At 46.9% G+C, this 23,863-nt stretch overlaps 1 protein-coding gene across 2 annotated transcripts in view; it reads right to left on the bottom strand.

Annotated features, from left to right (window-relative positions):
• Positions 1-21,564, bottom strand: part of PPP4R3A (protein phosphatase 4 regulatory subunit 3A) — an 86,882-nt gene extending 65,318 nt beyond the window's left edge. The window contains exon 1 of one of the 2 annotated variants that reach the window (XM_030558914.1): positions 20,406-21,564. In XM_030558914.1, the coding sequence (XP_030414774.1) occupies positions 20,406-20,547 (142 nt within the window). In that variant the 5' untranslated portion in view covers positions 20,548-21,564. The remainder of the gene's footprint in view (positions 1-20,405) is intronic. The other variant, XM_030558912.1, reaches the window with a different exon arrangement.
• Positions 21,565-23,863: the final 2,299 nt, after the last annotated feature.

Below are 23,863 nucleotides of genomic sequence, written 5' to 3'. Positions count from 1 at the left end.
GCTTTGGGAAACGTTTGCAATGCCTCATGGGATGGGTACAGCGTCACATGATGCACATCAATCTCATCGTTCCATGGGCATCCTACTAGATTACCATCTGCTTTTCAACTGAAGTTGGGGGAGAAGGTGGAGAAAGTGTGAGACACAGAGTGTACATGTATGCTCGCGGAGAGATGGGAAGTGTGTGTGTGTTTTTGGGGGGGGGGGGGAAGGAAGAAGAGTGTTGGAATACTGTCTAAGTTCAGACAGCTGCCAGCACCAACAAATCCTGAAGCAGGGGGAGAGGGACACCCCAGCCCCATCAGTCCCTGGCTCTGCACAGCACAGCAGTAGTCTCTCCCTTCTCCCGCCACACTTCAGCAGCAGCCCACTCTGCCTGCCTGCCAGACAATTCCACATTAACAGTTCTGTGATTCCCTCTGAGTTCTCCCACAGCCTCCTCAGCTACCAGAAATGGTATCTGTAGTAAGTGAAGGCCCTGATAAAGGCCCAGTATGAGGCCTGAGGCCTGCACTAAAGTAATGGTCAAGACTTAGCTAAAAAGCGAAGTCAAGCTGTGAGCTGGAAGCCGGCTCGGTTCACAGATGCTGGCAAGGAAAGGGCTGATGATGCATAAACATATATTCACCTAGCATACCGAAGTATAAACACGGTACCAGAACACCTTATACTGGAACATTCCACAGATAAGAAAGAACAGGCCGACCCATCCCAATGACAGGGGCAAAAGGGTAAAATGATGAATAGAGCTGTTTTGATCGAACCAACATGTACAAGGTGAGAGGCACCTTACCGCATAAAGGGGTTGCACCTCAGTACGTCAGAAGTGATGTGTAATTTGTTTGTACCTGTGTATAAGAACGTATCTCTGGGGCGGTGTCTTGGTCTGGCCGAGGGGGCAGTGGGAAGTCCCACCACTGACTGAGCCGGGTCCATTGCCAAGAGGCACTCTCTCGTCGTATGCCCGGTAGACTAAGTAATCTACGGGGAACTGCCATTGTGTCCAAGATCGCAATAAACCTAGCCGACGTGATTTTGAACTTACTAGACTCTGTGGTCATTGGGGGTTCTCTTTGGGTCTGCTGTGTCAGCTATCTGCGCAGAGCTGGGGCAGCACACAGGGGGCTGCGTGCATGTGTTCCGAGTGATACCAACAAGGAGAGAGCAGAGCACCATACCGGTAGCATCTGACAACACCTCTGACAACAGTATCCTCAGCAGCTCTGTAAGCTCTTCACAAACGCTGAGGAATGTCAAAGCTTCCCAGAGCTTTGAAAGGCGAGGGACACATGCCTGTGTAGCTAGATGCAGAGCAGCAGAGTTCAAAGGAGTGAGCAGAGCGCTCATGTTGGGCGTTGTGGGATACTAGGGAAGGCAAGTTATGTCAACATAATGAACAGCAGCATCTACACTGATGTTTTATCACCTTAACTTTGCCACAAAAAGCTCTGCGCCTCTTGTTGAGGTGGTTTTATTTTGTTGGCAAAACAACAGAGTTCTGCTGCCAAAAGTAGGTCTGTAGCCTGTACATCTCCACTGTTTTTTCGGCAAAAGCTGGCTTTTGCCAACAAAACTATGTAATGTACACAAAGCCTAAGTCCCAAGTTCAGGATTTTGTTTGCCTTGCAACCACCTAAAAGCTCTCATGAACTGTTGATGATTCCAAAGAGAGAGGGTTGTTCATATATCATCAATTGTTGCATAACAGAATCCTCAACTCAGATGCTGACAGGTAAAGAAGAGGAGAAACAGATTTTCATGTGTTTTAAAAAGTAAAGCTATTTGCAAATTAAAGTTCACACAGTACATTCTGTAGACCTGAACTATCTTTTTCTCTCAGAAGTTTTGCAGTATATAAATATTCTTTTGTCAGCTAATCATATCTGCTAGCCCAAATCTTTCTTTTTCTAAGGAAGCTGTAAACAGCCTTAAGCCATCTGTAAAGATCCTGTCACACAGTGACTTAAAAAAAACAAAACAAAAATATACCACTGAACTGATAAATCCTTTTTGATTATAAAAGTGTATGTAGAAAGACTAAAGGCTTGTCTACACATGGACCTATTCTGAAATAACTCCATGGGTGTACACTCAAATCCTGTTCAACAGGGCACGCTTATTCTGGAAACGTCCACACATGGAATTATTCAAGAACAGCTGTTCCTGAATATCTTCATGTGCAGACAAGACCTAAAAGAACTCTAATCCAGCTATTTGATATTAATTCAAGATTTTGATATGGATCACTACTATAGAGATCTCCTCAATGTTTTTATGTTTGTAAAGGAACCTAGGAGGAGGAGGAGGAATCTCACTATAAAGAAGAGAGTTTCTGTTCAAAAACACTCACCTTGATAAGTAGCAACAACAGGAAAGAACACAAATAGCACAAGGGAGCAGAACAGAATTTTGTGGTAATGCTATGTAATGTACTTGTGTGGTAGACATTAATTTTAAGTCCTTTTTTAAAAAAATGTGTAAATACATTACATGCAAATATATGTTTTCCCCATGATTAGCTTAGCTAACTTCTACAATGAACAACTGAACCAGAAATGTTAAGAACTAGAACACGTATCCCATTTAGATGGATAGATGTCATAAATATCAACTTGAGATAGGAGATTATTTCTATACAACTCATTTTGCTTTTGGGAACCCAGTTGTGCAGTGCCCCTTTAACTGCCATCCTTGTGAAAAGGCTACAATTCAGCATTATCAAAGGAAAATAATCTCTTTTACAATATGGAGTGGGAAACATTGTCTGAGTTGGTTTTTATTCCCTTAAGCAATGATACCATATAAAGCAATGGCTGGGAATGTGTTCAATATAAGTTAATTTGTATTAGGTGAAAGCTGTAAGTAAGGATGCTGCAAGGATAGCAGCTGGGCCAACTAACCCACCATCTCTGCAGTCTCCATCATACAACCAATTGAACTGTTGCATGCAAATTAGCTTTAGAGTAAGGGTGGTAATTGGTAAGGGTGGTAACTGGTTGAGTTACCTCTGATATCACAAAGGTCTTGGCATGGCATAAATACATGCCTTACTGTAACTGAAAGCCCATGCTTTCTGCCAGTGTAATTTGTAAAGTCAAAATGGGTGCAAACTTACAAATTTGACAGTAATGGACCACAAATCCCCATGATGATTGAACCTGGTGACAGTTTAAACAAAAAGAGCTCTCATGAGCTTGTAGCAGCTTCTATCACTTCACACTGATTAAACAGACATACTAGGTTTTAGAGTGACACAGTCAGACCTGGAAACAACTTCCAAAAGGGATGGTGGAACTAAAAGTCACTAGAAATGATCAACGTCTGATGAACGCCTTTTGGACAAATTCTACACATACTGGATTTCTGAAAAAAGTCAAGGGAATATGCGAGATGCCCTCGTGCATGTGATTACTTCTATGACTGACAAGACAGTATACAGAATGTGGAAAAAATTATTCAAAACAAATACTTAAGACAATAAAGTCTTTGCCTATGTCTGACATAATCTCCTTCCAGGCTCATCCTTCCAGACTATCAAAAAGATCAGTCTTTATACTCCTTTTCTACTGTTATCACAAATCTTGCGTTCTAACATTCTGTACCTGATGCCTGCAACAGCCTTCTAAAATCTATTCGTCAAGGCTCCAAACTCACGATTCAACTCCTCCTACTCATTTATGCAGTATCACCGAACAAAAGCATGCGTTTTCACACTTTTTAGAGACTCAAAACATTTAAACCACCACATTTTGTTGTAAGAATGAATAAATGAGTTCTCTCTAACCCATGACCTCCCTCAACTCCACTCCACCTAGGAAATATGATGGACTTGTGAGGATATTGTAACAGGCCTGACATTCCAGATAGTTACTCAAGCTAATAACTACTCTAATAGTTAAGTCAGTAAGACTACTCCTGAAAAAAAACACTACTTATATACATAAGCTTTTGCAGGATAAGGTTCCCAGACAGTAAGTTCTTTGGAGGCAGAAACCTGAAGCACATTTGTGGATAGTAAAAATAGTAAACAATAGTTAGGTATGGTAGTGATAATAGAAACATTAACAATGTCAACCTTCATTTAATAGGTCAGACTGCAGCTAATAAAATTTCTTGTGCGACAAAGTTCCTCCTCTACTTTGGTGGGTCCTGCTCTTACTGGCAGAGTTTCTCACCTCAGTGATCTTCCCCACAGTTTGGATCAACTCCTCCTGTGTCTGATCAGGAGTTGGGAGGTTTGGGGGGAACCCAGGCCCGCTCTCTACTCTGGGTTCCAGCCCAGGGCCCTGTGGATTGCAGCTGTCTATAGCGCCTTTTGTAACAGCTGCAACTCCCTGGGCTACTACCCCATGGCCTCCTCCAAACACTTCTTCGTCCTTACCACAGGACCTTCCTCCTGGTGTCTGATAACGCTTGTACTCCTTCGTGCTCCAGCAGCACACCCTTTCACTCTCAGCACCTTGTGCCTCTTGCTCCCAGCTCCTCGTGCCTCTTGCTCCCAGCTCCTCACATGCACTTCTTCTCCTCTGGTTCCCCTGCACCTGACTGGAGTGAGCTCCTTTTTAAACTCAGGTGCCCAGATTAGCCTGGCTTGATTAGCTGCAGGTGATCTAATCAGCCTGTCTGCCTTAATTGGTTCTAGCAGGTTCCTGATTACTCTAGTGCAGCCCCTGCTCTGGTCACTCAGGGAACAGAAAACTACTCATCCAGTGACCAGTATATTTGCCCTCTACCAGACTCCTGTACCCTACTGGTCTGGGTCTGTCACATATCCCTCCCCACTGCTCAACACCAAGGGGTTGGACACCTTGGGAAGCCAGACAGTGCACATGTGACAAGCCACCAGCATTGCCATGACAGCTCCCTGCTCTGTGTTGCACACGGAACTGGAAAGGTTGGAGGGATAAGAACCACATGGTCACCCTTGTGTTCTTCTCCTTGTTCCGCTGCATCCACTGAACAGGGGCATGGTCGGTCACGAGGACAAATCTGCGCCCGACCAAGTAGTAGCGCTATGTTTCCATGGCCCATTTTACGGCGAGGCATTCTCTCCCCACCACTGCATATTTCTGTTCCCTAGGAAGGAGTTTCCTACTGAGGTAGAGAATTGGGTGTTCCTCCTCCCCAACCATCTGTGATAGAACAGCCCCCAATCCTACTTCCGATGCATCTGTCTGCAGGATAAATTCCTTGGTGAAATCAGGGGCTATCAGTACAAGGTTACTGAAGAGGGAAGTCCGTAGGTCCGTGAATGCTTCCTCTGCTGCGTCAGACCATCTCACCAGATCAGGTCCACGGGCTTTCACTAGGTCTGTCAGGGGGCTTGCCCTTGTGTCAAAGTGGGGGATAAATCGTCGGTAATACCCCACTACACCTAGGAATGCCCGGACTTGTTTCTTGCGATGTGGTCGGGGTCAATTTTGGATGGCCTCCAACTTGTTCACTTGGGGTTTTACCAGACCTTTTCCCACAATGTAGCCAAGATACTGGGCCTCTGTAAATCCTACAGCGCACTTGGCAGGGTTTGCTGTAACACTAGCTGGCCTGAAGGTATCAAGGACTGCCTTCACCTTCTCTAGGTGGGTTTCCCAGTCTGGGGTATAAATGACCACATCATCCAAGTAGGCAGCAGCATAACTGTTTTGCGGGCGTAATAGCTTGTCCATGAGATGCTGGAAAGTAGCTGGGGCCCCATGTAGTCCAAAAGGGAGGACAGTATATTGAAAAAGACCCTCTGGTGTAGAGAACGCAGTCTTTTCCCTTGCATCCTCCGCAATGGGAATCTGCCAGTACCCCTTTGTCAAGTCTAGAATAGACAAATACTGGGCATTACCCAGATGGTCCACTAGCTCATCTATGCGAGGTATGGGGTATGCGTCTAAACGAAAGTATCCTAGTTTGTCGCCGGAAGTCGCTGAAAAACCTTGTGGTGCCATCAGGTTTGGGCAGCAGCACGACTGGGCTGGACCACTGACTGTGGGATTCTTCGATGATCTCCAACTCTAGCTTTTTTTTTTTTTTTTTACTTCTGCTTTTATTTCCTCCCTTTTGGCCGCTGGCACCCGATAGGACCTCATTGTTATTCTGGCCCCAGGGTTCGTGATGATGTGGTGATATGTCTTGGCTGTTCGACCCGGTTTTGTCAAGAACACATCTTGGTTCCGGAAGATCATCTCAGACACCTCATTCTTCTGGTCTGGTGTTAAATCAGGAGACACTCTCACCTGTTTGGAAGGCTTGTTTTCCTGGGTTAGGTCTTTGTGGATAGTTATGCACACCTCATATGCATGCCAGGGTTTCATCAGAAGGTTGATGTGATAAATCTGTTCTTGTTTTCCGCGTCCTGGCTGCCGCACCTTGTAGGTTACTTCCCCCACGGGTTCAACCACCTCATAGGGTCCCTGCCATTGGGCCAGAAGCTTGCTTTCTGCCATGGGTACCAACACCATCACCCGATCCCCTGGTTGGAACTGTCGGACTTTTGCCTGGCGATTGTAATGGGTTCTCTGGGCCTCCTGTGCCTTTTCCAAATGTTCCCGTACAACAGGGGTGACCCGGGCTATCCAGTCTTGCATCTGTAATACATGTTCTATTATATTTCTCCCCTCATTGGTTTCCTCTTCCCAGACCTCTTTGGCGATATCTAGTATGCCACTGGGGTGACAACGTATAATAACTCGAAGGGGGAAAACCTAATTGAGGCCTGAGGTACCTCCCGGATAGCAAACATAAGATAGGGTAGTAGGGTGTCCCAATCCTTCCTGTCCTGACTTACCGCCTTCTGTACCATAGCCTTGAGGGTTCGGTTAAACCTTTCTGCCAACCCATCAGTCTGCGGATAGAAGACTGAAGTTCTCAGGGCATGTATATGGAGCAGCGTACAGAGGTCCTTCATTAGCTTTGACATAAATGGGGCTCCTTGGTCTGTTAATATCTCCTTTGGTAGCCCCACTCGGGCAAAAATCCCCATCTGCTCTTTGGCTATCATTTTAGAGGCTGTGTTCCGCAGGGGGATGGCTTCTGGGTAGCGAGTAGTATAGTCAAAAACAACAAGTATATATCGGTGGCCCCGAGCCGTCTTCTCCAGGGGTTGCACTAGGTCCATGGCTATTCACTCAAAGGAGACTTCTATGATGGGAAGGGGTACTAACGGTGCCCGCAGGTGGGGATGGGGACTGTGCAGCTGACACTCCGGGCAGGACGCATAGTACCTCCACACTTCTTCATGTACTCTGGGCCACAAGAACCGTCGTAGGACTTGTACCAGGGTCTTCTCTATCCCTAAATGCCCCCCAAAAAGATGACTAAGAGCATGTCTTAATACAGCGTTCTGGTGTTTTTGAGGTACTAGGATCTGCTGTACCTTCCGCCCCTGTACTGGTGCAACCCGGTATAAGAGATTCTTCTTCATTATGAAGTAGGGTCCTGGTCCCTGGGTTTTCCCTTCCAAGGGGACCCCATCTATTTCAGTCACCTCCTTCCTAATGTTGTCGTACCTTGGGTCTTCAGCCTGGTGCCATCCAAAATTTCCTCTCCCAGGGCTAATCTGCCCACGATCTAGGGGCCCAGTCTCTGTTGCCTCTACTGGTTCAGAAGCGTTAGGGTGGGGGTCAGACTGGGGTGCTTCTCCCTCCTGGGTGGCCTCCTTCAGCTGCTCGGGTCCGCCTACCTACGAGAGCGACCTTTTGGCTTTGAGTCAGTATTCGGGTTCCCAAGGCCTTAGCTGCCCTCCTTTCCCTTTTTGACTTTCTACCCTGTCTGGGAATGGAAAATAAATCTAGGGAGATTTCAGAGAAGACTGGGGGTTGACAGTCTACTGTGGATGCCTCACTAACTTCAGGATTCCCCTTTTCCTCCAATCCTCCTACTGGGAGTAAGTTTCCACACCTTGCGAAGTCCCTCCCTATAAGCACCGGGTATGGGAGTTTAGGGATTACACCTGCTGCTACCTCAGTAGTGTTCCCCTGAATCTCAAGTTTTACTGGGATGGTGGGGTAATAGCCAACTGTCCCATGGACGCATGTTATCCCTGTACACTTAGCCCACAGCAGCTGACTACACTTGACGAGCTTCCCCGAGACAAGCGTCATAGCACTCCCCGAATCAACCAGTGCCGTGGTCTCTACCCCATTTAGTTTCACTGGTCTGGTGTACATATGTGGGGTTAGTGAGACCCCCCACAAGTTGGATTAGGGAGCATGGGTCTGTCCAGTTTCCCAGGTTACACTGCATCAGCTCCTCAGCATTGGGACACTGTGCAGATATATATCCCCACTCCCCGCAGGCATAACATCTGTATGGAGCCCTAGGTATTCCCCGGTCTCTTGGTTTGGGCAATCTAACACTATGATCCTCTTCTCCCTCCATGCTCCGACTCTTTGTGGCCTCTGGTGGGCCTTCAGCCCCTCTCTTTTTCCACCTGGGCCTCCTGGTGGCCCAGTCACCTGAGCTCTAGGGCTTGGTGCTGCTAGTTTAACCCGGGGTGCCTATTCCTTAACTGGACGGGTCAGCTCCCTCGCTGTCCTTCGCCTCTCTACCAGTGCAACAACCTCATCATAGGTGGAGGATTCGTTCTGGTTTACTCAGGCATGAAGGTTTGGCGGTAGTCGCTTCACATATCAGTCGATGACCAGAACCTCTACTATCTCTTCCGGACTCCAGGACTCCGTTTACAACCACTTTTGTGCAAGATGAGGTCATACAATTGGGACCGCGGGGTTTTGTTTTCCTGGTACCTCCACTTGCGATACCGTTGGGCCCGCACTGCGGTCGTTACCCCAGATCTGGTCAGAATCTCTGCTTTCAGCTCGGGGTAGTCTGCTGCAGACTCTTCAAGCAGATCATAGTAAGCTTTCTGGGCCTCCCCACACAGGAATGGGGCAAGGATGCCAGACCACTGATCTCGAGGCCAGGCCTCCCGTAGGGCTGTCCTCTCAAAGGCCAGAAGGTATGCCTCTGCATCATCCTCCCGTGTCATTTTCTGCAGCCAATGGCTGGCCCATATGATCTGCGTCCCATCATGGCCACGGTTCAGCTCTGTAAGGGTCTTTGCCTGGTTTACCAGTTCCTGCAAAATAGCTCAGTCTTGAGAAGCCTGGTCCATCAGCAGGCAATTAGTCTCCTGCTGCAGCCGCACTGCCTCCTGTTGGGCAGCTGCCTGGACAAGGGTAGCCTCCTGCTGGGCCACCGTAGCTTGTATCAATGCCTGTAAGTCATCCATTGTGGTTAAAATCACCCTCCTTCTTCTGCCACGCTGTGCACACCAAATCCCACTGCTAACACCAGTTGTGACAAAGTTCCTCTTCTACCTTGGTGGGTCCTACGCTTATTGGCAGACTCTCTCACCTCAGTGATCTTCCCCACAGTCTGGATCAACTCCTCCTATGCCTGATCAGGAGTTGGGAGGTTTGGGGGGGAACCCAGGCCCGTTCTCTACTCCGGGTTCCAGCCCAGGGCCCTGTGGACTGCAGCTGTCTATAGTGCCTCTTGTAACAGCTGCATGACAGCTACAACTCCCTGGGCTACTTCCCCATGGCCTCCTCCAAACACCTTCTTTATCCTCACCACAGGACCTTCCTCTTGGTGTCTGATAACACTTGTACTCCTTAGTCCTCCAGCAGCACACCCTCTCACTCTCAGCTCCTTGCGCCTCTTGCTCCCAGCTCCTCACATGCACTTTTTCTCCTCTGGCTCCCCCCCGCCTGACTGGAGTGAGCTCCTTTATAAACCCAGGTGCCCTGATTAGCCTGCCTTGATTAGCTGCAGGTGATCTAATCAGCCTATCTGCCTTAATTGGTTCTAGCAGATTCCTGATTACTCTGGTGCAGCCCCTGCTCTGGTCACTCAGGAAACAGAAAACCACTCATCCAGTGACCAGTATATCTGCCCTCTACCAGACTCCTGTACCCCACTGGTCTGGGTCTGTTGCTCTTGTTTTTAACTACATACATTCTCCACTCAAAATACTGGATTCCAGTCCTGGTCTTTTCAATAGTATACTTAAAAACATTGATTAAACCCAACAAAACAATTTTTAAAAAATCTCGTTAAACACGACTAATAAATTTGTAAAATATACCTTCCATTTCTTGGTGCTCTCTAGGCTATGTATATCCTACAGCTTTTGTCAGCGTAACTTATGCTGCTGAGAGGTGCAAATAAACCACTCCCCTGAGTGACATAAGTTACTCTGACATGAGCACTGGTGTGGACTGCGCTATGTCAGTGGGAGAAGCATAGCTATTACCTAGGCAGAAGTGGTTTTATTATGTTGACAGGAGAGCTCTCTGTTGTCAGCACAGTGTGTCTTCACAAGACGCACGGCCTTGTTGTACGTGTAGACAAGCCTCTAGAATATTCTCCAAGACTTTATCCACACTACTTTTTGAAAAAGGTTGTAGCCTGTAAAGCAAATTTTTAAAAATGTCAGCAGGATTCCATGTTCATTAATGACTCCATATGAAGTCTGCTCATTTTTCTAAACACTTTTTCAAACTGCCTGCCCTGAAAACTCATCTTAAAACTTCAGAGTCACGCTGCATTTTTTACATAACCACAAGAAAAAAATTCTGCAGACCAAATGATGCACTAAGTGACATCTATACAAACCCATTTAAAGCTAATGAGTTTATGTGGGCATCACTGAAGAAATAATGTGAAGATAGCAGAGTTACTTGTGGAGAGGAGAGTAAGACTAAGGCCTGATCTACACTATGAGTTTAAACCGATTTTAGCAGCGTTAAACCGATTTAACACCGCACCCGTCCACACTACGAGGCCCTTTGTATCGACATAAAGGGCTCTTTAAATCAGTTTCTGTACTCCTCCCCGACGAGAGGAGTAGTGCTAAAATCGGTATTATCATATCGGATTAGGGTTAGTGTGGCCGCAAATCGACTGTATTGGCCTCCGGGCGGTATCCCACAGTGCACCACTGTGAGCGCTCTGGACAGCAATCTGAACTCGGATGCACTGGCCAGGTAGACAGGAAAAGACCCGTGAACTTCTGAATTTTATTTCCTGTTTGGCCAGCGTGGAGCTCTGATCAGCACAGGTGACCACGCAGAGCTCATCATCACAGCTAGCAATGCAGTCTCCTGAGAATAGAAAAAGAGCTCCAGCATGGACCGCACGGGAGGTACTGGAACTGATCGCTATATGGGGAGAGGATTCAGTGCTAATAGAACTCCGTTCCAGAAGACGAAATGAAAAAACATTTGAAAAAATTTCCAAGGCTATGATGGAAAAAGGCCACACCAGGGACTCAGTGCAGTGCAGTGCAGAGTGAAAGTTAAGGAGCTCAGACAAGCACACCAGAAAACCAAAGCAGCAAACGGAAGGTCCGGGTCAGGGCCGAAAACATGCTGCTTTTACGCTGAGCTGCATGCAACTTTAGTGGGCTGCGCCACCACTACCCTACCCCTGTCCGTGGATTCCGAGGTGGGGGTTGTAATCTCAACCATGGCTGAGGATTCTGCGGAAGGGGAAGATGATGAGGAAGAGGACGACCTTGCAGAGAGCACACAGCATTCCGTTAGCCCCAACAGCAGGAGGTTTTTCTCACCCAGACGGAATTACCCTCACAGCCCTCCCAAGCCACTAGCCCAGACAGTGAAGCCATGGAAGCGACCTCTGGTGAGTGTACCTTTGTAAATACAAAACATGGTTTAAAAGCAAGCGTTTTTAATGACTGATTTGCCATGAGGGCTTGGGATGCATTCGCGGCCAGTAAAGTCACTGGAAAAGTTTATTAACATGTCTGGGGATGGAGCAGAAATCCTCCAAGGACATCTCCATGAAGCGCTCCTGGAGGTACTCCAAAAGCCTTTGCAGAAGGTTTCTGGGCAAGGCAGCCTTGTTCCGTCCACCATGGTAGGACACTTTACCACGCCATGCATGTAGCAAGTAATCGCGTATCATTGCATGACAAAGCATAGCTGCTTATGGTCTCGGTGATTGCTGGCATTCAAGAAACAGCCGTTCTTTATCTCACTGTGTTATCCTCCGGAGAGTGATATTGATCATGGTAACCTGGTTGAAATTCAGGAATTTAAGTAAGGGGACAGAGATGGCCATTCCTACTGGGCTGTTTGCCTGTTGCTTAAAAGAAATCCTTCCTTGTACGTAGCCAAGACGGGGGAGGGAAATAGCGCTGAGCTTTTTCGCGTTTGGCTGTCAAGGCTCTTCCCTGCTACCAGCCACGCGGTTGGGGAGGGAGGAGAAGGGGGGTAATTAGTAGTGATCTTCCATGATACCAGCCATGTGGTGGGGGGAGGGATAAAGTGATCATCCCACAGAATTGGGGGGGGTGGCTTCTGCTGCTGCATGTTAATAGGAAAGAAGCATCACTGAATGGGATTTGCTTGGTTTTTGGGAAAGGAGGGTATTGTGTATATGAAGGCTGCAGAAGCCGGAAGACAATGGCTTACCATGGCCGCATACAACCTGAATTCTGATGCCCGGGCCTGCATCTGTGAGATCTGTAACACCAGAGCCGCAGGCACTCAATATTAAGATGTAAAATGTGACCTTGTAGTGAAATCACATGTGCTATGTAAGGTGAATAGTGTTGTTCACTGTGAAAGAGTCTAAAAAGATACATTTTACAGAACAATGGTTAAATACTTCTCTCCCTTTTTTCCCCTCCTTCATGCAGCTGCACATTTTTCAAGCCTTCCTACTCTATCCCGAAGGATATCTCAGATAAGGCGGAGGAAAAAGAAGATGCGAGACGAAATGTTCTCGGAAATCATGGAAGTGACCCACAATGAAAGAGCTCATCTGAATGAGTGGAAGGATGTGGTATCAAATTACAGGAAAGATGCCAGTGAACGTGAGGACAGGAGGGACGCTCAAGATGAGAGGTGCTGCCAGGAAGATCAGAGGTGTAGGCAGGAAGATATGCGGTGGCGGGATGCAACGCTGGGGCTGCTGCGTGATCAAACCGATATCCTCCAACGTCTGGTGCAGCTTCAGGAAGAGCAGCGGGGTCACAGAGTGCCTCTGCAGCCCCTGTGTAACCACCCTCACCACTCACCATGTTCCATATCTTCCTCACCCAGACATGTTAGAACGCGTGGGGGAAGGCTTCGTGCACCCGCCCACTCCACCCCCGTGGATAGTCCAACCAAAAAGCTGTCATCATATTGAAATGTTTTCAGTAGCCTTTTCCTTCCCTCCTATCCTCCTCTCAAACCACACCCGGGATACCTTGTCAGTTATCTCCATCTTTTTATAATGACTTTTTAATAAAGAATGCATGATTTTTAAACGATAGTGACTTTATTTCCTTAAGCAAACTGTAATCAAAGGGGGAGGGTGGGTTGCTTACAGGGAATGAGTCAATCGGGGGGGGGGTCATTAATGGGAAACAAACAACAATTACACCATACCCTGGCCCGTGATGAAACTCGTTTTCAAAGCTTCTCTGATGTGCACCACTTCCTGGTGTGCTCTTTTAATCTCCCTGGTGTCTGGCTGTGCGTAATCAGCGGCCTCAGCCTGCCACCCTGCCATAAAGGTCTCCCCCTTACTCTCACACAGATTGTGGAGCACACAGCAAGCAGCAATAACAAAGGGGACATTGGTTTGGCTGAGGTCTGAGCGAGTCAGTAATGTGCGCCAGCGCGCCTTTAAACAGCCAAATGAACATTCTACCACTATTCTGCACTTCCTCAGCCTGTAGTTGAACAGCTCCTGACTACTGTCCAGGCTGCCTGTGTATGGCTTCCTGAGCCATGGCATCAAGGGGTAGGCTGGGTCACCCAGGATAACTACAGGCATTTCAACATCCCCAACCGTTAGTTTCTGGTCTGGCAAGTAATTCCCTTACTGCAGATGTTTAAACAGAGTAGTGTTCCTGAAGACACGAGCATCATGAACCCTTGCTGGCCATCCCACGTGGATGTTGGTGAAACGTCCCTTGTGATCCACCAGTGCTTGCAGCACCACTGAAAAGTACCCCTTGGGATTTATGTAGTGGGTGCCCTGGTGATCCGGTGCCAAGATAGGGATATGGGTTCCATCTATCGCTCCACCACAGTTAGGGAATCCCATTGCTGCAAAGCCATCCACTATGACCTGCACGTTTCCCAGAGTCACAACCTTTCGTAGCAGCAGCTTAATGATTGTTTTGGCTACTTGCATCACAGCAGCCCCCACAGTAGATTTGCCCACTCCAAATTGATTCCCAACTGACCGGTAACTGTCTGGGGTTGCAAGCTTCCAGAGGGCTATTGCCACTCGCTTCTCAACTGTGAGGGCTGCTCTCATCTTGGTATTATGGATTTCAGGGCAGGGGAAAGCAAGTCACAAAGTTCCATGAAAGTGCCCTTACGCATGCGAAAGTTTCGCAGCCACTGCGAATCGTCCCACACCTGCAACCTCCCACCAGTCTGTGTTCGTTTCCTGGGCCCAAAATCGGCGTTCAATAGCTAGAACCTGCCCCATTACCAGCAGGATCTCCAAAGTGCAGGGGCCCGCGGTTTGAGAGAATTCTGTGTTCATGTCCTCATCACTTTCGTCACCGCGCTGCTGTAGCCGCCTCCTCCTCCTCGCCTGGCTTTGCAGGTCCCAGTTCAGCATAGATTGCACAAGAATGCACGAGGTGTTTACAACGTCCACGATTGCGGTATTGATCTGAGCAGGGTCCATGCTTGCCATGGTATGGCGTCTGCACAGTTCACCCAGGAAAAAAGAAGCGAAATGGTTGTCTGCTGCTTTCAGGGAGGGAGGGGTGAGGCTGTAACCGGAACCACCCGCGACAATGATTTTTGCCCCATCAGGCACTGGGATCTCAACCCAGAATTCCAAGGGGTGGGGGACACTGCAGGAACTATAGGATAGCTACGGGATAGCTATCCACAGTGCAACGCTCCAGAAATCGACGCTAGCCTCGGACCATGGACGCACACCGCCGAATTAATGTGCCTAGTGTGGCCGTGTGCACTCGACTTTATACAATCTGTTTTACAAAACCGGTTTATGTAAAATCAGAATAATCCCATAGTGTAGACGTACCCTAAGTCTACAGAACCTCTAGTACTGGGAGTTGTATGTGAGATGGAAAGAACCCAGCTTGAGTCTGACAGCTCAGGGCAGCTTTGCAGAAGTCGGTCTGGTGGGAATGGTTTGATTCACAAACAAAACAATTCTGATAGGGAAGCAAGCAAGAAAGACTACAAAACTCCACAATGGCATATTGAGAGTTACTGTTTAGGGAAGAAACATACTTTAAATGTGTTAAGCCAGTGGTTCTCAGCATCCTTCTTTGTGTTTTGAAAGGGAGGCGGGAGGTGGCACTTGGGGTACTTCTCCCACAACCCTAAAAATGAGCTGGATGCTTCAGCTACCAGTGACCAGCAATGAAAATTAGTTAATGCAATTCACACTACTCAATTATTAGCGCAGACTGCCTGCAGACTTGGGAAAATTCTTCATCATCAACATACGCAAAAGTGGCAATGTTTTCTTCACAACAATGGAGGGCTATATATATATATATATATATATATATATATATATATATATATATATATATTTTAAATGAGAACTTCAATTTAGGAGCATAATGCTGGAGGAAAGTGTGCGTAGAAGTCGGATTCTGCAGTAAAGTCTGCTGTTATAGAATTCATATAGCTTTGTCTATTAAAACCTTTCTTATAAAGGGTACGCACAATAACAGAACAAACTACAGTGTATATACACTACTTTTCTTGAGAGACTATTTCACAGTCTAATAGATGGTGTTAGCATTTTTCTCATCATTTTCCATCTTAAATGTTTCTTTTAATTTCAACCCATCACTGCCAGTTTTACCCAAAATGACTGGCTGAAGTCCCAAGCCCTGGCGCCCCCCGTGGGCAGAAGCAGAGTCCATGTGCAGAGTGGGGGAGGATATTGCCTCCCCTAAACTGCAGTGCCTTACCCAGAGTTGAGCTGTCCCAGGGGCAGCTCCCCATGCACTTCCGCCAGTCCTCCTCAGGCTCTGTACTTTGGCCAGATTATAGGTGGGAAGCCAAGCCAAGCAGTGCGGGACAGCTGCTCCTCTGCTTGGTGGTGCCATGGAGACGGCAGCCGTGGCATTCCCATCTGCTACTGGTGCTCGGGGTTGCAGCTGCTCCTCAGCTCCCAGCACCCTTTGACTGCTCATGCATGTAAGAGCTGCCCAGGCAGGGGGACCTGACTCCAGGGCAGCAGAGCCCTAGGAAAACAGCCACCACAAGGGGAGCACTTCTAGCACACAGCCCCTAACTATCCCTCTCTCCTTGCACCCTTAGCTACACCCCTGCCTGCACTCAGGCCCTAGCTTCCCCTCTGTGGTTTTCAAACTTTTTGAGCTGAGTCCCCGCTTCAGGTTAAATTTTTTGGTTGCATCCCTCCCACAACCCAGACAGGCTGGGTGGCCTCCTGAGGTGAGTCGGGGTGGAGGTGGCACTCTCTCTGGACCCCACTGTGCAGAGCTGGCCCTTGCCCCCACCCCAAAGAAAATAGAAGTCAGACTCTACCTATGCCCAAGGGCCCCAGCCCGAAGCCCGGAGCTTCCCCAACCACACTGGGCCTTTGCGTTTTTATAGCATGTTGAGGGGGAGGCCTCAGGAAAAAAAAAAGGTTGAGAACCCCTGTCTTACAGAGCCATATAAGATCTCTCTGCGGCTAATAAAATCACCCTTTAAGACACCAGGGCAGGTAGAACAGCATCACTAACGGGCATTACCATGCACTTGAGTCACAGTCTACAGATTAATCAGTTCAATGATTAGCGGCAATCAAAACAGCATTAGGACATATAAAGAATAGGATTGGGCAGGGGGAGACCAAAAAAAATAAGCTCCTCTAGACTGAGTACCGAACTTTCCTGGGCAAGTGCCACCAACTTTAGCAGACTCCTAAACTTTACTTAAAAAAATAAATAGTTTCAAGCCATTGTGATCACAAAGAAAACCTTCCAAATGGTGAGGAAGTATAAATCAAACCAGTGATATCTTCTTAATTGTGCTGAGAGATAGCAGCAGTGCCACCACTGCTTTTGGGGCAGAGCAGCTTCCTGCCTCTGTAACAGGGACAGATGAGATCTGTCTGCTGCCACTGTTGTTTGGCGCATAGGTAGAGACCGGTATTCATTGGAGGACTGGCATAGAATTCATTAGGATTCAGAATTCAGCGACCTGGAAGCTAGGGTCTTCAGGCCCAAGCAGCAGGGAGGTGAGAGACAGAAGGGAAGGCATGGCAATGTGTATTCTGACAAGGCAACTAAGCGTAGTCCTTATACGAGTAAGTGCGTGATCATTTTCTCAATCCCTAAGATAGAAAAATATTTGTATCATTAAGTGAATGGTATACTCTCATCTGGAATATTGCTTTCAGTTTTGGACATCTTACCTCAAAAGAGAAAAACAACAAAAATAAAAAAGGTTCAGAAACAAGCAATGAAAATTATTTAAGAGCATAGAAAGGTTGTCATATGAAGAATAGGTCTGTTCAGGTAATGGAAGTGACAAGGAGAGGATAGGATACAGTTATTTATAAAAATGAATGATAAAAAGAGTGGAGATTAGGCACTCCTTTATTGTCTAACAGAAATAAAAGGGGTCATGCAGTGAAAGTAAAAGGTAGTGCAGGTAGTGATCGATCTATCAGGGATCGATGTATTGCGTATCATTTAGACACGATACATCGATCCCTGAACGCGCTCCCCGTCAACTCCAGAACTCCACCAGGGCGAGAGGCAGAAGCGGAGTCGACAGAGGAGCGGCGGCCGTCCATCCCACGCTGCGAGGACGCGGAATAAGTCATTCTAAATCAATCTAAGATACATCAACTTCAGCTATGCTATTCTTGCAGCTGAAGTTGCGTATCTTAGATCGATCCCACCCAGTGTAGACCAGACCTTACTTGACATTTCTGGCCACCATCAAAACAGGACACTAGACACATCATGGACCATTGGCCTGATCTGGTATGATAATTCCTATGTTCCATCTGTTGGAAGTGGTTACAGTGTCCTAACAGGCCACGGATAAAAACTGACTATTGGTTGCATTCTCCCTTAGAGAATTCTGAAACCTAAATTGGTCTATCAGCTTCTGTGTGTAAGCCATTAAATAAGGTATCAAATAAGAGGAAGTTGAGTCCTGACCCCAAACTCTAGGAAGAAATAGTTCAAAGGGAGGAAGGAAGAAGACACCTTGATGGAAAGGGGAGGAATTGTCAAGGAAAGAAGATGAAAGAACTACATAGGGATGCGAAGATATGTGGAACACTAGTAGGGTGTCCAGTACTTGTTGAATTGTTTTGTTAAATGTAAGGATCAAAATTAACAGAAAAGCTGAAGGGTGACTGAAAAGAGGAGGAACGAAGGTTTTTTTTTAATTTCATTGCATACAAATTTGCCTTCAAAGCTTTCCTGGCCACTCACTTCTGACACAGAGAGAAAACTGAATATTAATTTAATATGGTAAAGTGACAAGAATAAGACAACAAACAATTACTAGAGGGCATGCTTGCCTAAAAAGATTGATATATTAGCCTCAGTGACAGAAAAAGTAAGTTTTTGAAGAGCATTATCTAATAATCTTATAAACTGTACATGCTAAATAAATTATGTTAATTTCAGTTATTTAATTTTTAAAAATATTAGTTTGCTGAATATTTTTCAAAATATGGATAATTAATCTTCAAAATTCAATAACTCCTAGATAAACCTTAAAGCAACACTTACAATACTTCATACTTCTACTTTCTTTTATAGATTTAAACAAGCTCATTTACAGCGAATAAATTACCAAAATCAATCTGCATATGTAAATCCCACTGAAATCAGTGGAAGTCTGTGTAGCCTGAACAGACTGCTTGACAATCTGATTACAACCTGCAGCATTTTATACTCAAAAATTCTAGGCACATTTGTTTTCTTAATATCACTCTTTCATTTGATGTTTCAGTTGTACTTTACTCATTTGTTCAGCTCTTGAAAGCTGTCCTGGTGGTGGTCAGTGCTATAATTATACCATTGTAAAATAAGACAGTTTACAAAAGGTGATTGGCTCCCTTCTCCTCCCCTCCCCCTGCAGTGTGCTCCCTTTCACCCTTAAATTCAATAGTAGAGGTCCATTGCCATCTCGAGTTGTTCATCTTACATAAGAAATAAGACATGCCATAAAGAATGGGGAGAACAGTCTTGGTATTTTCTTTCTGAAAAATTACATATTTGGTTTTCATAATTTATTAATAATCTGGCAATTTAAAAGATTCAAAAAATGTAATTAGCATTTAAACATGTTTATGATAATCAATTTTCTAAATTTGATTCCTACTATATCAATTTAGGATTTCCTTATACCGCACGTTCTCAGAAATTTCTCCAACAACGACTCCACTAAGTAAATGACCTCAATGAAGTTTTCTATCATTCAGTATCAGCAAAGGGAAAGCCAAATAACATGAGGGAGAGGGGAGATTACAGTCAATTGTAGACAGCAATCTGCAAGAATAATCCACCCTAACCAGATGCAAGATAAAAAGCCTGGAAATAGCCAACATCAGAAAAACATCACCAAATATGCAACTATAAGGTTAAATGAGATACGACAGACTTCATTCATACTACTTGTGTTAAATAAAGCCAGATATACTTCAAAGTTTAATCCACAGTAACTATAGCAACCATTAACTAACTGATCAAATAATAATGTATAATTCTTACAAAAAACCTACCATAATGTAGTGACCTGTAGAGAAACATGCTTGCAATGTGAGGAAAACAAGTGATGCGCTTTGTTTTAAGTTAATTTATTATTTAAGGGGTAATTCTAAAGCAGTTTTAGCATGAGTGCAGAATACTCTAGCTGCTTAAAATATATCCTGACAATATTGTTTTGTTCTTTGTACTGTCTTGAAAGCAACAATGTTATAAAGTGTGGCTATATATATATATATTAGTATTAGTATTAAACATCCTTTAAAACTTTTAAAAAGTGAAAAAGATATTTGAAACCCAACTACTGAGAGCTGAATAGGGTAGACACTACATTGAAAGAATTTTAAAATATTTTATGTTCAACAAATGTAATCCAAACTGTGAGTAGTTTCCTTAATCTGAGGATTATCATTTATTTGAAGAAGAGATCCCAAGTAGTATTTGTGACAAACATGCACTATTACATCTGTGTGTCCAATATGCACAGTGTGTACCTGATGAGTAGGAGAGTTCTGTCCTAACTGTCCAACCCTGGCCCTTGGCCTAACAAGAGTTAACCGTAGTTGCTGCCACCCCCCATTTCAGAGTTGCATACAAAGTATGCCGATAGTGTCATGGAACAAATATACAAAACCAGTTCCCCTCTTTCTTTTTTAGGTGGATTAGGAAGAGATGACTACCAATACTTTGCATGCTTTCACACACTTACCATCGCTCTCTGCCCTGACAAGCAGGGACATGCCCTTCAGCCTCTCCACGTAGCCAGAGGACACATGTCCGGTGCCCCGATCATCCCACTGGCGGTCTTCATTCAGCGTGTAAACTTTCACCCTCCGCCGGGTGTCTGTCATCCTGCCGCCTGCCACACCACAGCCACCACCCTGACCTATGACACCTGAAGGAACAGGAGGTTGGTGGGGGGCTAGGCCCCCCTCAAAGGAGGGAGCAGGAAAGAGGGTAGCAGTCCCACACAGACACCCTCAGATCTCTCCTTATCCTTCACTGCTGGGGCAGTCTCCTCCTCATCCCCAATATTTGGAGACACTGCAGAGTGCTGGGGAAGGGGTGGTTGGTGGAAAGCTATTTAGGAGGCGTGCTAGAGGACCAGGGAGGTGTTAGTCGGGAGGGAAAGCGTAGGGACCAGTTGGGCTGCCAGGGGTAAAGGGACAGGCCGAAGGGGCAGCGTGGGAAGGGAGCAGAGGTATTAGAGGAGGGACAGTGAAGGAGAGGAAGGATGGCTATGGAGGCTAGAAGTGGGTGGGGGGAAAGGGTGGCAGGGGATGGGGCTTGCAGAGCAGGGGTGCCAGGAGAGGGGTGAGCCGGGAGGACAGTGTGCTGGCCGGGGAAGGGGAAAGGGAGCAGCTAGATTAGCAGAGGGGACAAGGGGTGCTGGCAGATCGGCGGCAAGGGGGAGGGAGCGGGGTCAGTTCACCCCCTGCCCAGCGCTCGGCTCTATTGTGCGGGCGCTGCCCAGGCCCGACGCCCCCTCGCTCGCAGTTCGTCAGTGCGGGGGGTAGAGGAGGCGCGGCTCGCGGGCGGCCAGCGGGCGCTGCCTGTCCTGGGCGGGGTGCGAAGGCGGCCGGGCTCAGCGCCCCGTCTTCCCCATGGGCTCGCGGCAGATTCACTCCCAGCCCGGCTCCGCCGCCATATTCTTCTTCCTCCTCCTCCCGCTACTGCTGCGGCTCAGCCCCGGCTCCTCGGCCCGCTCCGCTAGTCCGGCCGGCTCCGCTCCGGGCGCCCGGCAGGCAAAGCCCCTCCCCGGCCGGGCTGGCTGGCTAAGGCGCGGCGAGGCCCGTCCGTCTCCCACTGCCTCTGTCTCCGCCTCAGTCACTGTGCGACCGCCATCTTGGTTTCACCTCTCACTGGAGGCGCGGGGTCTCCCAGCCAGCGGCGGCACGGGCCGCCCGCCAGCATTTAAAGGGCCAGCAGCAGCCATGGGCTCAGGGAGCGGAAGGGGTTGTTATGGGGGAGAGCAGCGCCTGCCTGTGTCACCAGCTGTGTGCACCCCCCAGGTAGCACCCTACCTTGAACCACACAGCAGCCCACTCATCAGCAGGCCATAGCCTGAGGGGCAAGGGTAGCACCCCTGACCATGCACCACTCCCCGATCACTGTGGCACCCCACCCACGACCACATATCAACCCCCGTGGAGCACCTCACCCACACAGCACCCCCACTAATCACAGCACCCTGGGATGCCAGGGCCCAGCCCTACAGTGCAGCACCCCACCGATCACCACACAGCACCTAAGGGTGTAAAAGAACAGTACCCCACAGCACCTCAGGCTGAAAAGGCAGAAGCCCATTGCCCAGCACCACCACATATCATTGCACACCACCACCACTCTTTATAGTGCAGCCCTCCTGAGTACTAGGGCACCACCTCCACCCTTCACAGTGCATTTCAACCTGGGGTGTGAGAGCAGTAGCCCTACCCACAGCACCCTATCTTTGAGCCAAATGGTGGCACCCATGCAGCACTCCACATAACAGTGGCTATGCAAGAGGGCCAAATAACCATACAAATAATATTTAACTTATATTGCAGTGTTTCATTTCTGGCATCACAAGGCAGGAGGCATCCATTAACCCAAAGCTCAGTGTGTATAATGACACTGTAATAGTATATTGCTGGGAAATACTTTACCCTCCCCCAGTCTGGCCCTATATTAGAGGAACTACCAAAGTGATGTAAAGTCACCTTTGTTTCACTACCTTTGTTTGGGTCCAGATTCAGGAGTAACAACACATTGAGCCTTAAGACTTAAATTCATTCTGAAGTGATCAACAATGGTGAGAGAGTGCTGGTGTGATGAGCTCCTGCCCACCTTTGTTGGTCTCAAAGCAGGCTGCTGTATGGTATAAGAGCTGCAGCTTATGATATGTTCAGTAGCTGTTGGCTTCCTTAGGGATATCAAATATGAAGTCTAACCCAGAGGTGACAAATACATCACACTGGCAAGATCCAGAGTCTTCTGGCCATTCAAAGATAGTGAAAATCATTCCTTGCCCCAACATGCATGTCCAGGAGCAGTGGGGAGGAGTCCAGCATGAACCCAGGCTTTATTCTACCTTGACAACTGGTGATCAGATGTCTTTGGTTGAACAGGAAGTGAGAGTTCCAGGAAGTTTCTAACCTCTCTTTTTCCCCTGATCTGGAGTCCCACATTCTCCTCATCTGTTTGCTTACATTTTGTCCAGCAAAGCTGGACTGATCCTGCTGCAAAGGCATCTTTTCAGCAGGCTCCCTGAATGGTACAAAAAGTTAAAAAGCTTCTGGTAGAACGGCTATTGGATTCACCAGACAGAGATGCAATCCAACAAGTGCAGTAACAAACAGACGCTGTTGATTCTCTGCTGCTGTCAACATCAGAGCATATGTCTGACAGATATTTTTTCTAAGGCTGCATCAAAATTGAAAAAAAAAATGCAAAAACACTAGCGCTGTGGGGACCTTATAGGCCCATCACTGTACTGGGAGATTCTATTGCAAGACACATTCTAGCTACACATGGGAGCTCATTGCATTTTACTTTTTTTATTAAATGGATGTTTGTATTTATTAATAAAATGCATTTTGCTGGGTCTAATGTGCCACAATCACAGACTAACAGGTTATCTCCCCAATTAACAGTTACTCAGGAAGAGGTATCCACTATTTCGACATCCCTGTCATACATTTTTGTTTGGCCCTTTTTAGCTAATCACTAAATTTATATCCATATGTGAACTCTTCTAAAGTCCAGTTGTGGACATTTAGTTGGGGCCTACCTCTAGGTTTCAGCAGGGATCCAATTGTGGATTAAAGCTGGCTGTGACGATATCTCTGTCTACACTATGAAGAAAAGAATGTTAAAAAAACATCTATACTATGGCTGAAACTGTACCAGAGACACAGTTGTACCATAGTTCTCTTGACTAGTGAATATAAAATGTTATTGGTGTTTTGAGAACCACATGTTGTGGATCTGTGCCCAGGGGAAGTCCTGGAGCAGGTGCACAGAAATGCACACTACCTGTAAATGCAGAGGTCATCCCTGAAGGCACTCGTGTAGCCAGGCCTGGCACTGGAGGTGAGTTCCACCTTACTTTCCCTGATTAGGCATGAATAAGATCTGGGCAAGGAAAAGCCAACACAAACTAACAAAATAGTATATCCCCTTTTA

This window comes from Gopherus evgoodei, chromosome 4, assembly GCF_007399415.2.
Source record: "Gopherus evgoodei ecotype Sinaloan lineage chromosome 4, rGopEvg1_v1.p, whole genome shotgun sequence".
NCBI lineage: Eukaryota > Metazoa > Chordata > Testudines > Testudinidae > Gopherus > Gopherus evgoodei.
The sequence above is the reverse complement of the archived record's forward strand: the minus strand, read 5'-3'. Positions and strand labels throughout refer to the sequence as shown.